Source organism: Ochotona curzoniae, unplaced genomic scaffold, assembly GCF_017591425.1.
Source record: "Ochotona curzoniae isolate NIBS_2020 unplaced genomic scaffold, NIBS_Ocur_1.0 contig_2692, whole genome shotgun sequence".
NCBI lineage: Eukaryota > Metazoa > Chordata > Mammalia > Lagomorpha > Ochotonidae > Ochotona > Ochotona curzoniae.
In genome coordinates, this window is record NW_024465556.1 from 17342996 (window position 1) to 17360733 (window position 17738).

Here is a 17738-nt window from a genome sequence, read left to right on the forward strand (position 1 = left end):
TGTCACGTCACTTCCGCTCGCTCCCGGGGCTTCTGGGAGGTCCGCGGACTGAGGAGGAAGGGGATCCTGGAGGGGGAGGTGGCCGTCCGGAATCTAGGCGACGGGGCGAGACGGGGTCGGTAGGTGGCGGGAGGGGGCCGGGCCGGAGCCGGCGGGAGGGCCAGGCCCGGAGGCCCCCCCCCTGGCGTGCCCGCCCCGGCCGCGGCTGAGGAGGAGGATGTCCAGATACACTCGGAAGGCCGTGCCACAGAGCTTGGAGCTGTGAGTGGACTGCTCAGCCACCCCAGCCGGGGCCGGGGGAGGCTGAGGCGGACCGCGGGCGCTTCGGGGTCCCTTCCTGGCCAGGCCCGCGCTCCTTTCCTTCTCCGAGGCTTGTGGGAGAAAATTCTCTTTGGAATTCGCTTCTGCCTCCTTCTCCAGCCGGAGGGAGGGCTGGCCGCCTGCGCTTGGGCTCATGGACTGGAAAGCCGGGATGAGGGGAGTGAGTTTCCGAGGGTGGTAGATAGTCTCCGCGGTGCTTTAGGCTCCTCGGTCAGTGACCCAGGGCAGCTCAGAAGTCATTATTGATAGCTGAGTGCTACAATAAAGTTGAATGCATTTGGTGCCAGGCACCCTGCAGAAGCTGTCTGCGTGCGTTAGTTCACTCAGTCCTGCCCACGAAGATGCTAGCTGGGGGTGCTGTTGGGGTGCACATTCTTCAAAGAAAGATCCCAGAGGTGCAAGGTCGCAGCCTGCCAGGGACGACACCTGCTGGAGCCCGGGGCCGGAACCGGGACGTGTGCACCCCACCGTTGCAGCCAGGAGCACCGTTCAGCTTGCCAGACTTGAGGAAGCCAGTGTGTGTGGCCTGCAGACCCAGGCCTCCCACTAGCGAACGGTAGCAAGTAATCAGTGTCTTAGATCCATTCATGCTTTCCCTTTGAAAAAGGAGAACCGCTTTTTGATCCATATAATGTTGGGGTGAAATAGGCAATGGTTATATTCTGCTTTTCAGGAGATAGTATATCAGAAAAGCTATACACACTGTAATATATATATAAAATCCAATAGTTTAGATTTTTTAAACCCCAGATCCCATTTTCCCCTTTTACTGAGCTATATAGTTATGTTTCTTTAAAAAAAAAAAAGATTTATTTCTATTGAAAAGGCAGATTTACAGAGAAGGAAAGATCTTCCGTCCACTGGTTCATTCAACAAGCAGCCACAATGGCCAGAACTGAGCCAATCTGAAGCCAGGAGCCAGGAGTTTCTTCCAGGTCTCCCATGTGGGTGCAGGGTCCCAAGGTCCTGGGCCATCCTCTACTGCTTTCCTAATCCACAGGCAGGGAGCTGGATGGGAAGTGCAGCAGCTGGGATACGAACCAGCACCATATGGGATCCTGGTGCATACAAGGTGAGGATTTTAGACACTAGGCCACCGCGCTGGACCCTGAGCTATTTGTTACCCACCATACTTTATTTTTATTTTTTTTAAGAATTTGTTTGAAAGGCAGAATGTTAGAGATTTACCCACTGGTTCACAACCCAAATGCCCTCAGTGCCAGGGCTGGACCAAGCAGCCGCCAGGAGCCAGGGCTTCATTGGCAGTCCACGGTGGGCCATCCTCTGCGGCTTCCTGGCTACGTTAATGGGAAGCTAGATGGGAAGGAAGGGTGGGACTTCATCCTGGACGCCGTGGAGTGGGATGTGGCCATCCAGGGCAGCAGGATGGCACGGCCTCCTTACATTTCTCACAGTTACAGGATGGGGTTGTCATGAGCAAGGCGCTGCACTTCTGGCTGGGCTCTTTTAACCGGCTGCTTCCAGGCACAGTCCTTAAAGCTGAGCCTTCATTTCTGCCCTGTGAGAGCAGGATCCTACTTGACACCTGGTGGGCTGCAGGAAATGGGGATTTTATTTCCTTGCCCCTTCCCACCTTTACTTGGAACAGTAGATGTGTAACAGATGAATAAAGAAAACAAGCATGAAGTCTCCTTGCCTTTCAGAAGCCTGTTGTCAAGGAATACAATTTCTATGCCATATGAACGCAGGGGAAAAAAACTCCTTTTATATTTAGTTTCCACCAAAATCAAGAATGGAAACAAAACAATAAGTCAGAATTGTTGACCCAATCAAGTTCCACAGTCTTGAGCACTGATTGATACTCGATAGATAACAGTCCCGAAAGGATTCTCGAGCTGGAGTCACGATGAAGTAAACAGTGATAAAATGTACATAAATGGAGTAAACTGGGGCCGCATGTGGTATAGTTGATTGAGTCTCTGCCTGCAGTACTGGCCTCCTGGGCAACTGGTTTGAATCTAACCTTCTCCACTTCTTACCCAACTCTGTACAAGTGAGGCTGGGAAAGCAGCAGATGCTCCAAGTGTTTGGGCCCTTGCACCCATGTGGGAGACACAGAAGAAGCTCCTGGCTTTAGCCTGGCCCAACCTTGGCCATTGTGGCCATTTGGGGAGTGAACCAGCAGATGGACCATCAATGTCTCTGTAACTCTGCCGTTCAAATAAGTACAAAATAAGTCTTTTCAAAAAATAAAGTGAATTAGAAGCAGTTTTTATTTTAGCTATTATGATGATCTATTTTGAAACATTGACTTTAGTTTTCTCACATAAACATTTAGAGATTTTCAACTGCTTAACATTTTTAATAAAGTTTCAAACATGAATAGAGAATAATGTTATTCATCACTCCCCCACATAAAGGTTATCGATGTTTTAATACATTTGATTCATCTGTCTTTACCCTTTTTATGGAAGCCTCTGTGAAGTAAGGAAAATAAAATCTTAAAGACTTCATTTTATGCCTATATATATCAGCATGCCTATCCAAAAATTGATATTTTCTTATGTAATCACAATGCTATCATCAAATAGTATCTCTCATATTATTATCTCATTGTGACTTCATATGTAACTGTCACTTCAGTATCTAATTGTCATTTCATGTTAGATTTCGTAGCTGAAATCCAGATTTTGATCCCTGTATTTTCTTGGAGACAACATGTTGGTTGTAGGAACAATGAATGAGATGGCTCCCCACCAATCTGTTTCTGCCTTGAGAAAAATCATCATAGCTCTACCACCTGTGCCTTTAGCATTATTTACAGAAATGACACCAATTTTCACTAGTCATTTCCTCTGAGAAGCCCGGAAGCCAGACTACTTGCATTCAAATCTGATTCCATCATTTCTTTTAAGGATTTATTTTCATTGGAAAGTCAGATAAACAGAAGGAGAGACAAAGAAGAAGATCTTCTGTCCAGTGATTCACTCCACAAGCAGCTGCAACAGCCAGAGTTGCACCAATCTGAAGCCAGGAGCCTGGATCCTCTTCTGGGTCTCCCACGCAGGTGTAGGGTCCCAAGGCTTTGGGCCGTCCTCAACTGCTTTCCCAGGCCACAGGCAGGGAGCTGGATGGGAAGCAGGGCAGTCAGGATTAGATCCGGCACCCATATGAAATCTTGGTGCATGCAAATTGAGGACTTTAGCCACTAAGCCACTGTATGGGGCCCTGATTCTATCACTTATTAACCATAGACCCATAAGCAGGATACTTAATCTCTGTACTTCAGTGTTCTTTCCTGTTAGACAAGAATAGTAAGAGATTTATAATTCGTACTTGCCATATTAAAGACCCCAGGGATGGGTCAGTGCAATGGCACAGCAATCTGATCCTCCACCTGTGGTGCCAGCATCCCATATCAATGCTGGTTTTAGTCTCGGCAGTTCCACTTCCAATCCAGCTCCCTGCTTATGGTCTGGAAAAGCAGCAGCAAATGGTTCTAGTCCTTGGGTCTCTTCACCGGCATGGGAGCCTGAAAAGAAACTCCTACCTTACTGTTTTGCACCAGCCCCAAACTGGCCGTTGCAGTCATTTGGGGAGTGAAGGAACAGATGGAAGATCTTTCTGTCTCTCCTTTTTCTGTACTCTGCCTCTCAGACAAATAAATACATCATTTAAAATGAGACACCAGAGAAATCTTTTGTAAAGAAATTTTTATAACTTTGTTTACTAATCATGTTGCCTACATTTGAGTACACAAATCTGTGAGGAAGAAAAATCTAATTGATTATGACCAGAAAATATAATAACTGATCCCCTAGGTTTATTTCAGTATACATGTTGAACTTTTTAATTATCTATTTACTTGAAAGTCATACGGAGCTCTTCCATCTGCTAGCTGTGTCCCCAGATACCCACGCAGACGGGGTGGGCCAGGTCTGAGGCGGTAGGCAGGAACTGTCCCTGTCTCCCTCCTGCGTGACAAGGACCATGCTGCTTGAGATAGCCCAGGATGCATAGTAACAGAAAGTTGGATTGGAAACAGAATTGGTTCTCTGACCTGGGCCACAGGCTTCCTAACTGGTGTGCCAGAGGCCTGCCTCTCCTGAAGTCTTTACAACAGCCATTGGACAACAGGAATGTTATGTAAGCCACAGAGAATTTAAAATTCAGGTGGTGTTGGGTCCGGTGGTGGGGCCTAGTGGCTAAAGTCCTCACCTTGAACGCCCCGGGATCCCATATGGGTGCGGTTCTAATCCCGGCAGCTCCACTTCCCATGCAGCTCCCTGCTAGTGGCCTGGGAAAGCAGTCCAGGACGGCCCAAAAACCTTGGGACCCTGCACCTGTGTGGGAGACCTGGAAGAGGTTCCTGGCTCCTGGCTTCGGATCAGCACAGCACTGGCCATTGGGCTCACTTGGGGAGTGAATCATCGGACGGAAGATCTTCCGCTCTCTCTTCCTCGCTGAATATCTGACCTTTTTTTAAAAAAATAAAATTCAGGTGGTGACATGAAAATAAAAACAGGTAAATAACAATTGCCTTTTTTGAAATAATTATAGAAACACAGGAAGTTGAAAAGATGTTATATAGAGGTCAATGAGCCTTTCTCCTGGCTTCCCCTCAGGATGACCTCTTAGGTAACCAGTGTGATTTCAAAGTCAAGAAGCTAACGTTGGTTCAGTAGTTACCTGAGCTGTAGACATTGTTCATCCGCTCCTGTATGTATGCATAGCTTCACAGTCCTGTGCAGTCTAGTCCCACTTACCAATGGCGGTTACCGCACTAGAATCCACATACAGCTGTTTTGATTGGCACAGAGGAACCTCCTCGAGTACTGTTTACGACCACGTTCACTCCTGTCTACCCTGGCAACCACTAATCTGTTCCCCTTATGTCATGTGTGGATAGTGTACAAATGGAATCATGTGAGGGTACTTCAAAAAGCTTCGTGGACACACGGATTTAAAAGAAACGGAGAGATGTATTGGGCCTAGCAGCCAAGATGCCAATTAAAGACTGTATACCATACTGGAGTGCCAGGATTGACACCTACCTCCAGCTCCTCGCCCACGCTGACCGTGGGAAACAGGTGTCTCTGTCACCCACATAGGAGACCTGGATTGTGTTTGGCTCTCAGCTCCAGGCTCCAGCTATCCCCTGCAGACGCAGGCATTCGGAGAGTTTAGTAGCAGGTAGAAGGTATCTCTGTCTTCTTTTCAAATGAATATTTTTTATGAAATTAAGTCATCTTGATGCAAACAAGATTTCTGAAATTCATGCATAATATATATTTTCTTTTTTTTAAGATTCATTTTATTTTCATTACAAAGTCAGATATACAGAGAGGAGCAGAGACAGAGAGGAAGATCTTCTGTCCGATGATTCACTCCCCAAGTGAGCACAACGGCTGAAACTATGCCGATCCGAAGCCAGGAGCCAGGAACTTCTTCTGGGTATCCCACATGGGTGCAGGGTCCCAAGGCCTTGGGCCGTCCTCAACTGCTTTCCCAGGCCACAAGCAGGGAGCTGGATGGGAAGTGGAGCTGCTGGGATTAGAACCGTGCCCATCTGGGATCCCAGCGCGTTCAAGGCAAGGACTTTAGCCACTAGGCCATGCCACCGGACCCCATAATATATATTTTCCATGAAGTTTTTGAAGACACTCCTCTCACCCCACACCCACACAGAGTATGTAACATTTTGCAACTGGTCTCACTTTTTATTAAGCAGAATGCCCTGGAGATCTTGCAGGTTACTTCAACTATGAGTAGTTAATTTCATTTTGCTGCTGAATAATATTCCATTATATGGCTATAAGAGAATTTGTTTTCATGTTATATTTTTTCCACTTGTTTCAGTTATAATAAAGTTGTAAACATTTGTATACAAATTTTTTGTTGAAAACTTAAGTGTTCATTCTCTGGGGCTCAAATGTCCAGGAGTGCAGTCGCTGCTGGGTATTTTGACAAATAAACATGTTTCAGTTTCTAAGGACTGTGAAACTGCTGTAGAGTGGCTGTACCATATTTTTACCAGCAACATGGAGACTTTTTTTTAATACATCCTCATCTGCATATGATGTTACCAATCTTTAATTTTAGCTGTTCTAATGGCCTGGGGGTAATAGCCTAATTGTTTCAATATTCAGTAAAATTAGTTTTTTTTTCTTTTAAGATTTATTGTATTTATTTGAAATGCAGAGAGACAGGGAGACATCTTCCATCTGCTGATTCACTCCCCTGAGGTCACAACAGCTGAGGCTGGGCCAGGCCAAAACCAGGGGCTTCTTTTAGGTCTCCCATGTGGATGCAAGGGGCCAAGGACCTGAGCTGTCCTCTCCCAGGCACAGGAGCAGGGAGCTGGATGAAAAGTGGAGTAACTGGGACAAATGGTGCTGCAGGTAACAGATTAACCTGTCATAGTACTGGCCCACAGTGAAATTAATTTTAACGATACATTTTATTTAACTCAGTAGGACCCAAGTTATTATCATTTTAATATGTAATCGATGATATAACAAGATCCTCCATACCTTTTCTTCTGTACTAACACTTCAGAAGCACAGCTGAGGGCCTGGAGTGGTGGCCTAGTGGCTAAAGTCCTCATCTTGAATGTGCCGGGATCCCATATGGGCGCTGGTTCTAATTCCAGCAGCTCACTTCCCATTCAGCTCCCTGCTTGTGGCCTGGGAAAGCCACAAGCTTTCGAGGACGGCCCAAAGCCTTGGGGCCCTGTGCCCACGTGGGAGACCTGGAGGAAGTTCCTGGCTCCTGAGTTCGGACTGGCGCAGCACCTGCCGTTGCAGTCACTTGGGGAGTAAATCATCAGATGGAAGATCTTCCTCTCTGTCTCTGCTCCTCTGTGTATATCTGACTTTATAATAAAAATAAAATAAATCTTAAAAAAAAGCAACACAGTTGATTCTAACGAGGCGCACTGTAACTCCTGGCGGCTACCACTCAGGACAGTGCAGTCACAGAGTAGCCGGAAGTAGGTGGCTCACCTGTACACCTCATTCCTGCACACTGTTTTTTTCCTTACAGGATATACCTTCTTTTTATCGTTTGCAGGAAAAGAATAACAAAACACGCTCTAAATCATCATCCCCTTCCAGAGCAGCTGGATGACATTTTCCCTACCAATGGCAGCCATGAGAAAGACACCAGTTCCCAAAGGTAATGATACAAAGTAGACTTCTGTTGGCTTATCCCGCTGGCTGATGGCAAAGGTTTCCTTTCTGTTATTGAACCTGGCTAATTAAACAGGCCAAGAACTCTTGCCATCTGTACTTGGTACCTTTGAGGTTTCATTCTGGAACAGGCTGTTGCTTAATGGCAATAGCTGACTATTGTACTAGCTTGAAGAAGTATTGTAATGAAGTTTTGTAAGCACGGGGACTGGGGAGGAGCCTACATTTGATTTTTAGTCCTCATCCTGATCCTTATTTAGCCAAGTATGATTGAGCAAGTGACTTATCTGTGTGAAGGTAAACAACATAAAATATGCAGAACTTGGCACACTGGTATAGTGAAAACACTGAATAAACATGAGACCATAACTTTAAAGAAGGTTCTGAGAGGCAATTTATTATTGCAAAAAAACCCCAAAAATTCAAAGTCATGAAGCCTAGTTGTAAAACCTAGAACTAGCTTCAGATTCTTTAGTTTTAAAAATAGGATTGAGTTCTATGGCACCAGGATAAAATGAAGTTATTATCTGTTTTTTCTTTAAAAAACAGATATTAAAGTGCACACAAGTGCAGATACTACCGTTAGCATTTCTGAAATGTCTTTCACAGTAAAGAGTAAAAGTGGAAATTAGAATAGTGTTGTAAAGTGTGACTAGAACTATTTGAAATGGCTGTCACCAATTCTACAGGAATTTAGGTAGGGCTTTTTAGTGATGTTTGCATTTCCAGCAATGCATTTATTTTGCCTCTGTGGCATGCCTGTTCCATGACAAGGTTCTGAGAAGTCATATATAAAATGGAGAAATATGAGAGTTTTTCTGTTTTCTCTCCTCACGAATTGTGCATGCAGTGAGTCTGACTCCACACAAGAATCACCTTGTGCATCATCTGACACTGGGAATTCCACGTCTGCCTTTCCAAGTTACACAGGCACAGGGATGTCAACCGAAGGCAGCTCGGACTTCTCCTGGGGATTTGGTGTGAGTTGGGTTATCCCTCTGATGGAGTATTTGGGAAACTTCTAGGAGTTAGTATTTGTTGGTAGATTTCATTCCTTCACTGTCCTGCATTATTTCTTTACATTGTAGTACTTAGGTTATCCACATTTTAAGTCCTAACAGTAAGAATATTTATTCAAAATGTTATTCATTTGTTATTAATCAAGTGATGAGATAATGAGTGATTTTTATTTATTTTTGGCTATCTCCCATTAAAAAATGTAATTTTAAAAAAGGCCAATAATCTTAAAATTCAAAAGATAGATTTTACATATAATTTTACCACCCTAATGTAATAGATATTTTTATTTCTATGTCTTCTTTCAATATATATTTAGCTTTGCCTAGTTATAATCATGGTATACCTAAATATTATACTCTTATTATTTTGTAAGCACGTTCCATGGTACGGAATTTATAAATATTATTATTAGCAGCTTGATTTCTTTACAAAAAGCCTGCTAATTATTAGACTATAATTATCATAAATTATTTCCCAGTCATTATATGTATATGGTTCCTTAAATGATTGTAGGATGTATGTGCATAATGTCTTGTGGCCTGTTTTTTCCATTTGCCATTATCTCATGTGGGCATTTTCTTTACTACCTTCATATCTGTCAGAATAGCCTTGTAGTTATACTGCTCAGTTATGGAACCCTCTAGTAAAATGTAGTTGCAGCTTTTGCTATATCTGATAACTGAGGTTTTAGTTTTTTTTTTCAATTCAATCAATGAATATTTACTGAACACATTTGTTGCTACTGTTCTTAGCCATGGGAGAGTGAAGTGAGATTTACATGATTCAGTAGACTAATGAGGGAAGTTGATAAATGCAAATAAACTGCAGAAAAAGATAAGGGCGATCACTGGGTCCTGTGCACTTAAAGGGGATTCACTTTAAATAGGGTTGTGCAGTAAGAGAGCTCTGAGACTTCAGAATTGGAGAGAGAACCATCTGAAGTGAAGAAAAGCTTTAAGTCAGGTAACCAGCAGCTTGTACAAAACAGCCATAGAGTAGAGCTTTGGATTCCCAAGGGAAATGTGTGGTGTGTGCTTGGAACTGCACAAAGTTCAGGGAGCTGGGGGCTGCTGAATCAGAAGAGGAAAGCAGAAATGAGCTCCAAGAGGTCAGGCAGCCCAGGAAAGAAGCTAAATAACGAGAACTAAGAGGCTGAGCAACCTGCAGGAAAGAATCTAAATCTGGGTCCTTTGGGTACTTATTGCATAACAGATATTTTGTACAAAAAAGTTTATTTATTTCAAAGACAGAGTTCCAGAGACACCTCCATCCTCTGGCTCTCTTCCTAAGTGGCCCCAGTGGTTTGGGCTGAGCTGGGCTGGGCCAGGAGCCAAGACCTTTACCTACAACTTCCAGGTGAGTGGCAGGGGCCCAAGCACCTGGTCCTTCCTCTGCTGCCTTTCTGGGTGCACCAGCAGGGAGCTTAACTGGAATAAGAACAATCAGGACTTCAGCCAGAACCCAAGTATAATTCTGGCATTGCAAATGACACTGACCTTCACGAAACAGATTTTTAAAAATACTCAAAATCATCTCACTTTTGAACTGACTTCTACACTACTCAAGATATTATTTTTAGAAAACTGGAATGTTGGGCCAGCATTGTGGTCTAATGGGATAAGCCACACCTGCAGTGGCAGTATCCTATACAGAACTGGTCCACATCTAATTCTGCTCACTGCTAACACACCCAGGAAAGCAGGGGAAGACAACTAGAGGCCTTGGGTCCCTGTACTTAAGTGAGAGGCCTAGAGGAAGCTCCTGGCTCCTGGTTTCATCCTGGCCCACACCTAGCCTTGTAGCCATTTTGGGGAGAAAACTAGCAGATAGAAGATATTTCTCCATCTGTATCTTTATAATTCTGCCTTTCAAATAAATAAATGAACTTTTTTGGAAAAACAAATGTTTTAATGCCCTTTTCATAACTTTTGAACAGAATTTTGTGTTTATCTTTTAACTTGGACTCTGTTTTCTAAGTTTTATGTATTTATTTATTTGAAATCAGATCTACAGAGAGAGAGAGACAGAGACACAGAGAGAAGCAGAAGTCTGTAGTATTATGATGGCAAATGCTCTTCTCCGAAAGTACCAAAACAAACAAACAAACAAAAAAGGATAAAATGGTCAAGAGCAGTGACCGAGGGCTCTGAAAACTGACCACAGGCATAACAGAGAACTTCAAAGAGTCTGTGGGGAAAAAGGAATTCATGCAAAAACCCACTCTGAAATCAATGCATTGTTTTTTCATAATACAGATTTTCCATAATTTTTGAAGACTCTTGTACAACAACAAAAGAAGTAATTGTTCATGAAAATCCATAGTACTCTGCATAAAGGACAGTGAGTCTGTTCTACGAAGGTATAAGCCGTGCTGCTGGAGAGGGCTCAGCAGATCGGGATGGATGTTGGACACTTTGCCCTAGCATGACAGTTACCGTAGCAAACCTGGTAGAAAAATAATGGCCCAGAGAGCCTCAAGTGTCAGGCCTGCCTCAGAGCAACAGGGGACTGGCAGCTTATCCAGAAATTTATAAGTGATCTAGGAGGTAAGATATTATGGAGACCTTGATAAGATCTCCAGAAAACATTGCTGGAAGGAGCCCAAGCTGTCTCCTCATGGCTACCCATGAGTCAGAATGCAAGTATGGAAGTTAAAAGGCAGGCAGAGATAAAAAGGACTCACTATGGAAAACAAAAAAGGCTCAGTTTAGATAACAACAATTATAAACGTCACACACCTAACTGAGCTGAAGCAAAGCTGATATGAAGCAAGCAACTGACAAAGCGGAAAGGACAAGCAGCATGGCAGTTATAGTTGGCCACTTCAGTATTGTCCTCTTGCGCATCAGTGAGAACACAGAACACTTGAACAACACCTTCAACTAACTTGACCTTATATTCCACCCAGTTAGAGCAGCGTGTGCTTCAATGACACCTGAAACAATTCGCATACAACTGAAAGGATTTAAATTATGCAAAGCATGTTCCCTGACCACACTGCAATTAAGTTAGAAATCAACAACAGAAATGTAAGATATCTTCAACTATTGGGTGGGCAACAACACTCTTGTAAATGACTGTGGCTAAGTGCCTGTGTCTCGTGGCCCAGTGGTGTGTTTCTTTCTGGGCTGGTGCTCCACCTCCTTGCTCATGTGGAACCTGGGAGACAGTGGTAATGGCCTTGGGCTGAGTGCCTGCATCCCTGCCACCTTCATCGAGGCCTGGACTGGACTCCCAGCTCCTGACTTCAGCCAGGCCCCGCCCTGGCCTTTGTATCCACTGGGAGAATGAACTGGCAGATGGGACCCGCTCTATTGATTCTCTGCCTCTCTGATAAATAAAAATAAATAACTGTAGCTTGAAAAGAAATTTACAAGGGAAATATAAAAATACTTTCAACTGAATTAAATAAAAACATTTATTAGAGCTGAATTAAAGGGAAAAGCAAAACTTCTCAGAGGCAGCTAAAATAGTAATTAGAAGGAAATTAATAGCTTCAAATGGGCACAGAAAAAGAGGGTCTCAAATAAATAGTATGTTTCCGTCTTAGGAAACTAAAAGAGAACAAACCAAATCCAAAGTAAAGAAAAGGAACAAATAATGTTAGAATGAGAATCAATGAAACAGAGTAACAGTAGAGAGCGTCCACTAAGTTAAAAAAATTGCTGTTTGGGCCAAACATGTTAGCCTAGTGGTTAAAGTCCTTGCCTTGAATGTACCAAGATTCCATATGGGTGCCGGTTCTAATCCTGCCGACCCCACTTCCCAATCCAGCTCCCTGCTTGTGTGCACCTGTGTGGGAGACCCAGAAGAAGCTTCTGGCCCCTGAGTTCGGATTAGCTCAGCTCCAGCCATTGTGGCCACTTGGGGAGTGAATCATCAGATGGAAGATCTTCCTCTCTGTTTCTCCTCCTCTCTATATTATCCGCCTTTCCAATTAAAAAAAAATAGTTGCTATTTAAAGTCAGTGAAAGTGACAAGTCTTTACGTGATTTGACAAAGAGTATAGATGACAACATGGGGAATCACAGAGGGTATATAACTGACCCTCTGGAGAACTAAGGAACAGTAAACAACTCTGTGCCAGAAAATTATGTCTTAGGTATAATAAATTAAAGCTACAGATTATAAAACTGACTCAACAAGCAATTAAAAACTCAAGCCAATCTATAATAAGAAATTCAGATGGTAATCAGAAATTTTCCCACAAGGGCAAACATGTGGTCTAGCACTTGAGAAGAGCTTGGGTCACCTGACTCCCCATTAGCAGCAGGTCAGGGGTTGAGGTCACAGCCGCCCTGGGGTGTACCAGGTGACAGCACCAGAGGTTGGTGGAGTTCCCGGTTCCTGACTACAGCCTGGCCCAGTCCTAGCTCTGGACTTTTGGGGAGTGAAGCACCAGATGGGAGATCTCTGTTTTCTCTGCCTTTCATATAAATTCATTTAAAAGTTATTTCCACACACCAAAAACAAAACAAAGAACAATAACAAAAAACACCACATAGGACAGATATGCTGGCAAATTCTATCCTATATATTGTAATAATTAAATCATTTTATTGACTGAAATATATCCTTGTGATTTTCCTGTTGAACAATAAAAGATAATTTTTAAAAGATTTATTTATTTTTATTGAAAAGTCAGATATACAGAAAGGAAGATCTTCCCTCCAATGACTCACTTCCCAAGCGGCCGCAACGGCTGGAGCTGATCTGAAGCCAGGAGCCAGGAGCTCCTCTGGGTCTCCCGTGCAGGTGCAGGGTCCCAAGGCTTTGGGCCATCCTCGACTGCTTTCCTGTTCCACAAGCATAGAGCTGGATAGGAAGTGGAGCTGCCAGGATTAGAACTGGTGCCCATATGGTATCTTGGCGTGTGCAAGGCGAGGATTTTAACTACTACACTATCGTGTCAGGCCCTAAAAGATAATTTCTTAAAATGTCCTTTCCTTTTTAAATGCACACATTCAGTGTGAGTGACTGTTTTCAGACATTAGGTGTTTTCTTACAGGAACTCGACCAAAATGCCACGGAAAAGGTCCAGGCGATGTTCACAGCCATTGACGAGCTCTTGTACGAGCAGAAGCTGAGCGTACATACCAGGAGTCTGCAGGAAGAGTGCCAACAGTGGGCAGCTAGCTTTCCTCACCTCAGGTACCGTAGCTGCAGCTGAGATGTTACAAGGGATCTTCAAAAAGCGCATACTCTGAAAATTATGCATGATTTCCAGCTTTTATGCACCAAATTGAACTTTTAATTCTATTTGCATGAGTTTTCAAAGTGCTTTCATAATCATGGCTGATTTTAAAGTTTAAAAAGTGGATTTTCAGACGCAACAGTTGGGTCTAATAATTGCTCAGACTTAGGTTGCGACACTTGCATCCCATATTGGAGGGTCTGAGTTTCAGTCCAAGCTCTGTTCTCAGATCCATACTCCTGTGTGCCCTCCAGGGCAGCGGGTGAGAGCTCAAGTAGCTGGGTCCCCCCAACCATGTGGGTCATCTGGACTAAGCCCCAGCCCCCGATGCAGCCTGGCCCTGCCCTCCACCCCAGCTACAGGGGACATTTGGCAAGTGAACCGGCAGATGAGAGCCCAGTCTTTCTCACTGTCTGTCAAATAAATTTTAAAAATTATAAAACGTGGATTTGAAAAAGTAAAAAAGCTGTATTCTGAGATATTTACCAGGTTAATTTCATGAGTGTATATAAGGCCATGTGGTATAAAACCTCAGCTGAGGGGTTCTTCAAGTTTTTCTCATTCCAACTTGTTATCCTAATCAAGTAACAGCTTGTGAGGCATAGAGGATGAGCATCGTGACTGAAGAATCCTTCTAAACAATGTTTGTTTCCACTGTTGTCATTAATTCAGTTCTTACAGACCTGGGCAGCTCAGAAGCTGCTTGGATATCATAAAGCTTGCTCTGCTTATGAACATGACTTACAACTTCCGCTAACGTGGCTGCACCTCTGTCCTGTTTTGGTTGACCTGATGTGGATTATTATAGAAGACGAAGGACAAATTCAAAGTATTGGCTGAGTTTCCTTTTTTAACTTCTAAATCATGACTTTTATCTTTGCCATCTTCATTCTAGAGAGAGAGCTTTACCTGTAGCAATGATGTTGATGCCCGTTTCCTCTCAAGACTCATTCTGAATCAGGATCAAACCAAGTGTGCTCTGCACTCCGTGCAGGGCCTTTATCTTTGCTCCCCAAGGACTCAGCTCAGAGGGTCTGACTGTATGTGTGTTTCTTTACCCTGAAGGATCCTAGGTAGGCAGATCATCACGCCAAGTGAAGAGTGCGGCTTGTACCCCAGATTCCCCTCCGTTACTTCAGCTTCACGCGAGGCATCCTTGCCTCAAGAAAGAGATTCGACTATGTAAGTGTTTTTCTGTACATTCTAATACACAAGTATGATATGCACCATGCATACGTTCAACAAGTATTATATGTCTTAATTGGTAATTAGTAAAACACAGCAAGTTCTGGAAGAACTTTATTTATTTAATATATTAAAGTTTAATTATGAGGGCCAGCGTTGTGCTGTAGTACATGAAGCTTCTGCCTGTGGTGCTGTCCTTTCATATGGGCACCAGTTCATGTCCCGGCTGCTCTACTTCCCATCCAGCTCCCTGCTTGTGGCCTGGTAAAGCAGTTGAGGACAGCCCAAAGCCTTGGGACCGTGAACCTGCATGGGAGACCCGGGGTAGGGTCTTGGCTCCTGGCTTCAGGTTGGCTCAGCACTGGCCGTTGTAGCTACATGGGGAGTAAACCAATGGATGGAAGATCTTTCACTCTGTCTCTCCTCTCTGGAAATCTGACTTTCTGATAAAAATAAATAAATCTAAAAAAAAAAAAAAAGTCAAGGAAGTCATTACTTAGAGGGTGAGGGCCGGGTGGTTTGGAGCCAGAAGTCATGGGACTGTGCTGCTATGAGAATTGTTTCTGTTACACATAATAAATAGCTGCTATTTTTTCTTCTCTTAGATTTGGCATAAGAGGAAAGAAGTTAAATTTTTCATCTTCTTGTGCTCCTAAAGCATCTTCCATTGCCAAATCTAGCATGCGTGCTCCAGAAAGAGAAGAGGAAGACTGTATAATCTCGGAGGGAATCATTGAAGAATACCTCGCATTTGACCGCACGGATCTGTGAGTATTCCTTTTTTTTTTTTTAAGATTGGCTCATTTATTTGAAGTGCAGAATTACACAAAGTGGAAGAGACAGAGAGCACTCTTCCACTTGTTGGTTCACTCACCAAATGGCCACAATGCCCAGAGCTATGCCACAGCACCAGCCCCCATAAGTATAATTATTTTAAGTTTTACTTCCCTCATTTTTTTCTAAACCATGTTATCAAAATTACAAATAACTAAACCTGTGATAGTATGTGTTACTCAACAAGTGGCATAACAGGTTAGTCTTCCACCTGGAACCCAGGCATTGTGTATGGGTGCCAGTTCCAGTCTCAGCTGCTGCACTCTCGAGCCAACCTGTTAATGCACCTGGGAAAGCAGTGGAAGACTTGTGGTCATTTGGGAAGGGAACTAGAGGGTAGAAATTCTGTCTATCTCCTTCTAACTTTGCCTTTCAAAAAGGGGAAACAAGCTGCACTAGGTCAAAACCAGAGCCAGGAGCTTCATCCAGGTCTCCCATGTTGGTGGCAGGGGTCCCAACATTTGGGCCATCTATTGCTTTTCCAAGGCTCTTAGCAGGGAGATGGTTTGGAAGTGAAGCAGTAAGAATATGAACCCACATCCACAAGGGTTGTCAGTACTACAGGAAGTGGCTTTTTTACCACTACACCACAACACCAGCCCCTTTAATTCTGTTTTTTGTTTTGTTTTTCTTTTCAAATAATTATTTATTTTTATTGGAAAGTCAGATATACAGAGAGGAAGATCTTCCATATGCTGATTCACTCTCCAGGTGGCTGCAACAGCCTTGAGCTGAGCCAATCCAAAGCCAGGAGTTCTTTCAGGTCTCCTGCATGAGTGCAGGGTCCCAAGGCTTTGGGCTGTGCTCAACTGCTTCCCCAGGCCACAAGCAGAGAGCTGGATGGGAAGCGGGGTCAGCAGGATTAGAAGCGGCACATATATGGTATCCTGGCGCATGCAAGGCGAGGACTTTAGCCACTAGATTACAGCGCCAGGCCCTGTAGTTCTGTTTTAAGAAATGTAACAATATGTTTGATAGGGATTATGTGCCAAGTAAAATTATGAAGAGTTAAATTATATAATGCAATACAATAATAATGCAGCTCTTTCTCTGGAGCATTGTAAATGTATGCTATGTGCTTCTGGAGACAAGCTCTGGGGACAGAGATGTAGACAACTCCACATTCCACTGTATTTTTCTTTACAATTTGATTTTTTTCACCACATGAATGCGTCATCTCTTCAAAAAACAAGTATAAAGTTAAACATAAGTAAAGTTACTCTATGTCCTCCCCTCAATGCCAGCCAGCCCTTCTTGGGAAGCACAGGAGGCATCTGGAGCTATCTGGTGTAAGCTCTCTGCTTCTTTCTTTCCTGACCACAGTTTCCTATTTAATTCTCGAGGACCTCTGCCTTCCCCAGGAGTAACTTTCACTGAATAAGCCTAGAGATGTTCTCTCCCTGTCCCAAGCAATGGCAGAATTTGCTTTATCTTGATTTGTATTGGGTCTGTTGTGGGTTTGGTGACTTCCCGCTGGAGTCGCAGGGCTGGCAGTGTTTCCTGTTACACAAGCAGAGGCACCTGTGGCTACCTGGGAGTTTCTGGGCTATGGATACCAGGGAGTGCAGAAGAGCGAAGCACCAGGAATGTTTAGCCCCTTTCCTTTTGAACAGAGTACAGGGACTCAGTGGGAAATAAAAAAAAAAAATGGCGTCCACTCCTATTTAGAGCTCTCTCGATTCCTGAGGCAGCCTCATATGTGTGCTACCTATGCTGGGCAAGAAGGAAGGGCAGGGCCGATGGGTAGGCGTCAGTCAGGATGCCAAGGGGCACGGCGGGGAGGGGGGCCATGGTACCCACGAAGACTCCTCTGAAGCCTTTCCCTCTCGCTTCTGTTACAGGGAGGAGGGATGTGATGGAGCGAGCTCAGGAGGAGCTGCAGAGAAGCAGAGACTAGGGTACCCTCCCGTTGCCCCACTGCACTGCATGAGAGACGATGTGCTTGCTCACGTGTTTGACAGCGTGTGGAGCAAGGTTGTGGGCTGCGCGGAGCAGCTGACACGGACTCACTGGGAGGGCTTTGCTTCTGGTAA

At 44.0% G+C, this 17738-nt stretch overlaps 1 protein-coding gene across 4 annotated transcripts in view; it reads left to right on the forward strand.

The window, feature by feature from the left end:
• The first annotated feature begins 144 nt into the window (after nt 1-144).
• FAM149B1 (family with sequence similarity 149 member B1) overlaps nt 145-17738 on the forward strand; it is a 36640-nt gene continuing 19046 nt past the window's right edge. Inside the window, exons 1-7 of one of the 4 annotated variants that reach the window (XM_040975937.1) lie at nt 155-261; nt 7354-7458; nt 8323-8452; nt 13501-13643; nt 14752-14868; nt 15477-15638; nt 17547-17734. In XM_040975937.1, coding sequence (XP_040831871.1) covers nt 218-261; nt 7354-7458; nt 8323-8452; nt 13501-13643; nt 14752-14868; nt 15477-15638; nt 17547-17734 — 889 coding nt within the window. In that variant the 5' untranslated portion in view covers nt 155-217. Of the gene's footprint in view, nt 262-7353; nt 7459-8322; nt 8453-13500; nt 13644-14751; nt 14869-15476; nt 15639-17546; nt 17735-17738 lie in introns of all 4 variants that reach the window. The other 3 variants (XM_040975938.1, XM_040975940.1, XM_040975939.1) reach the window with 3 other exon arrangements.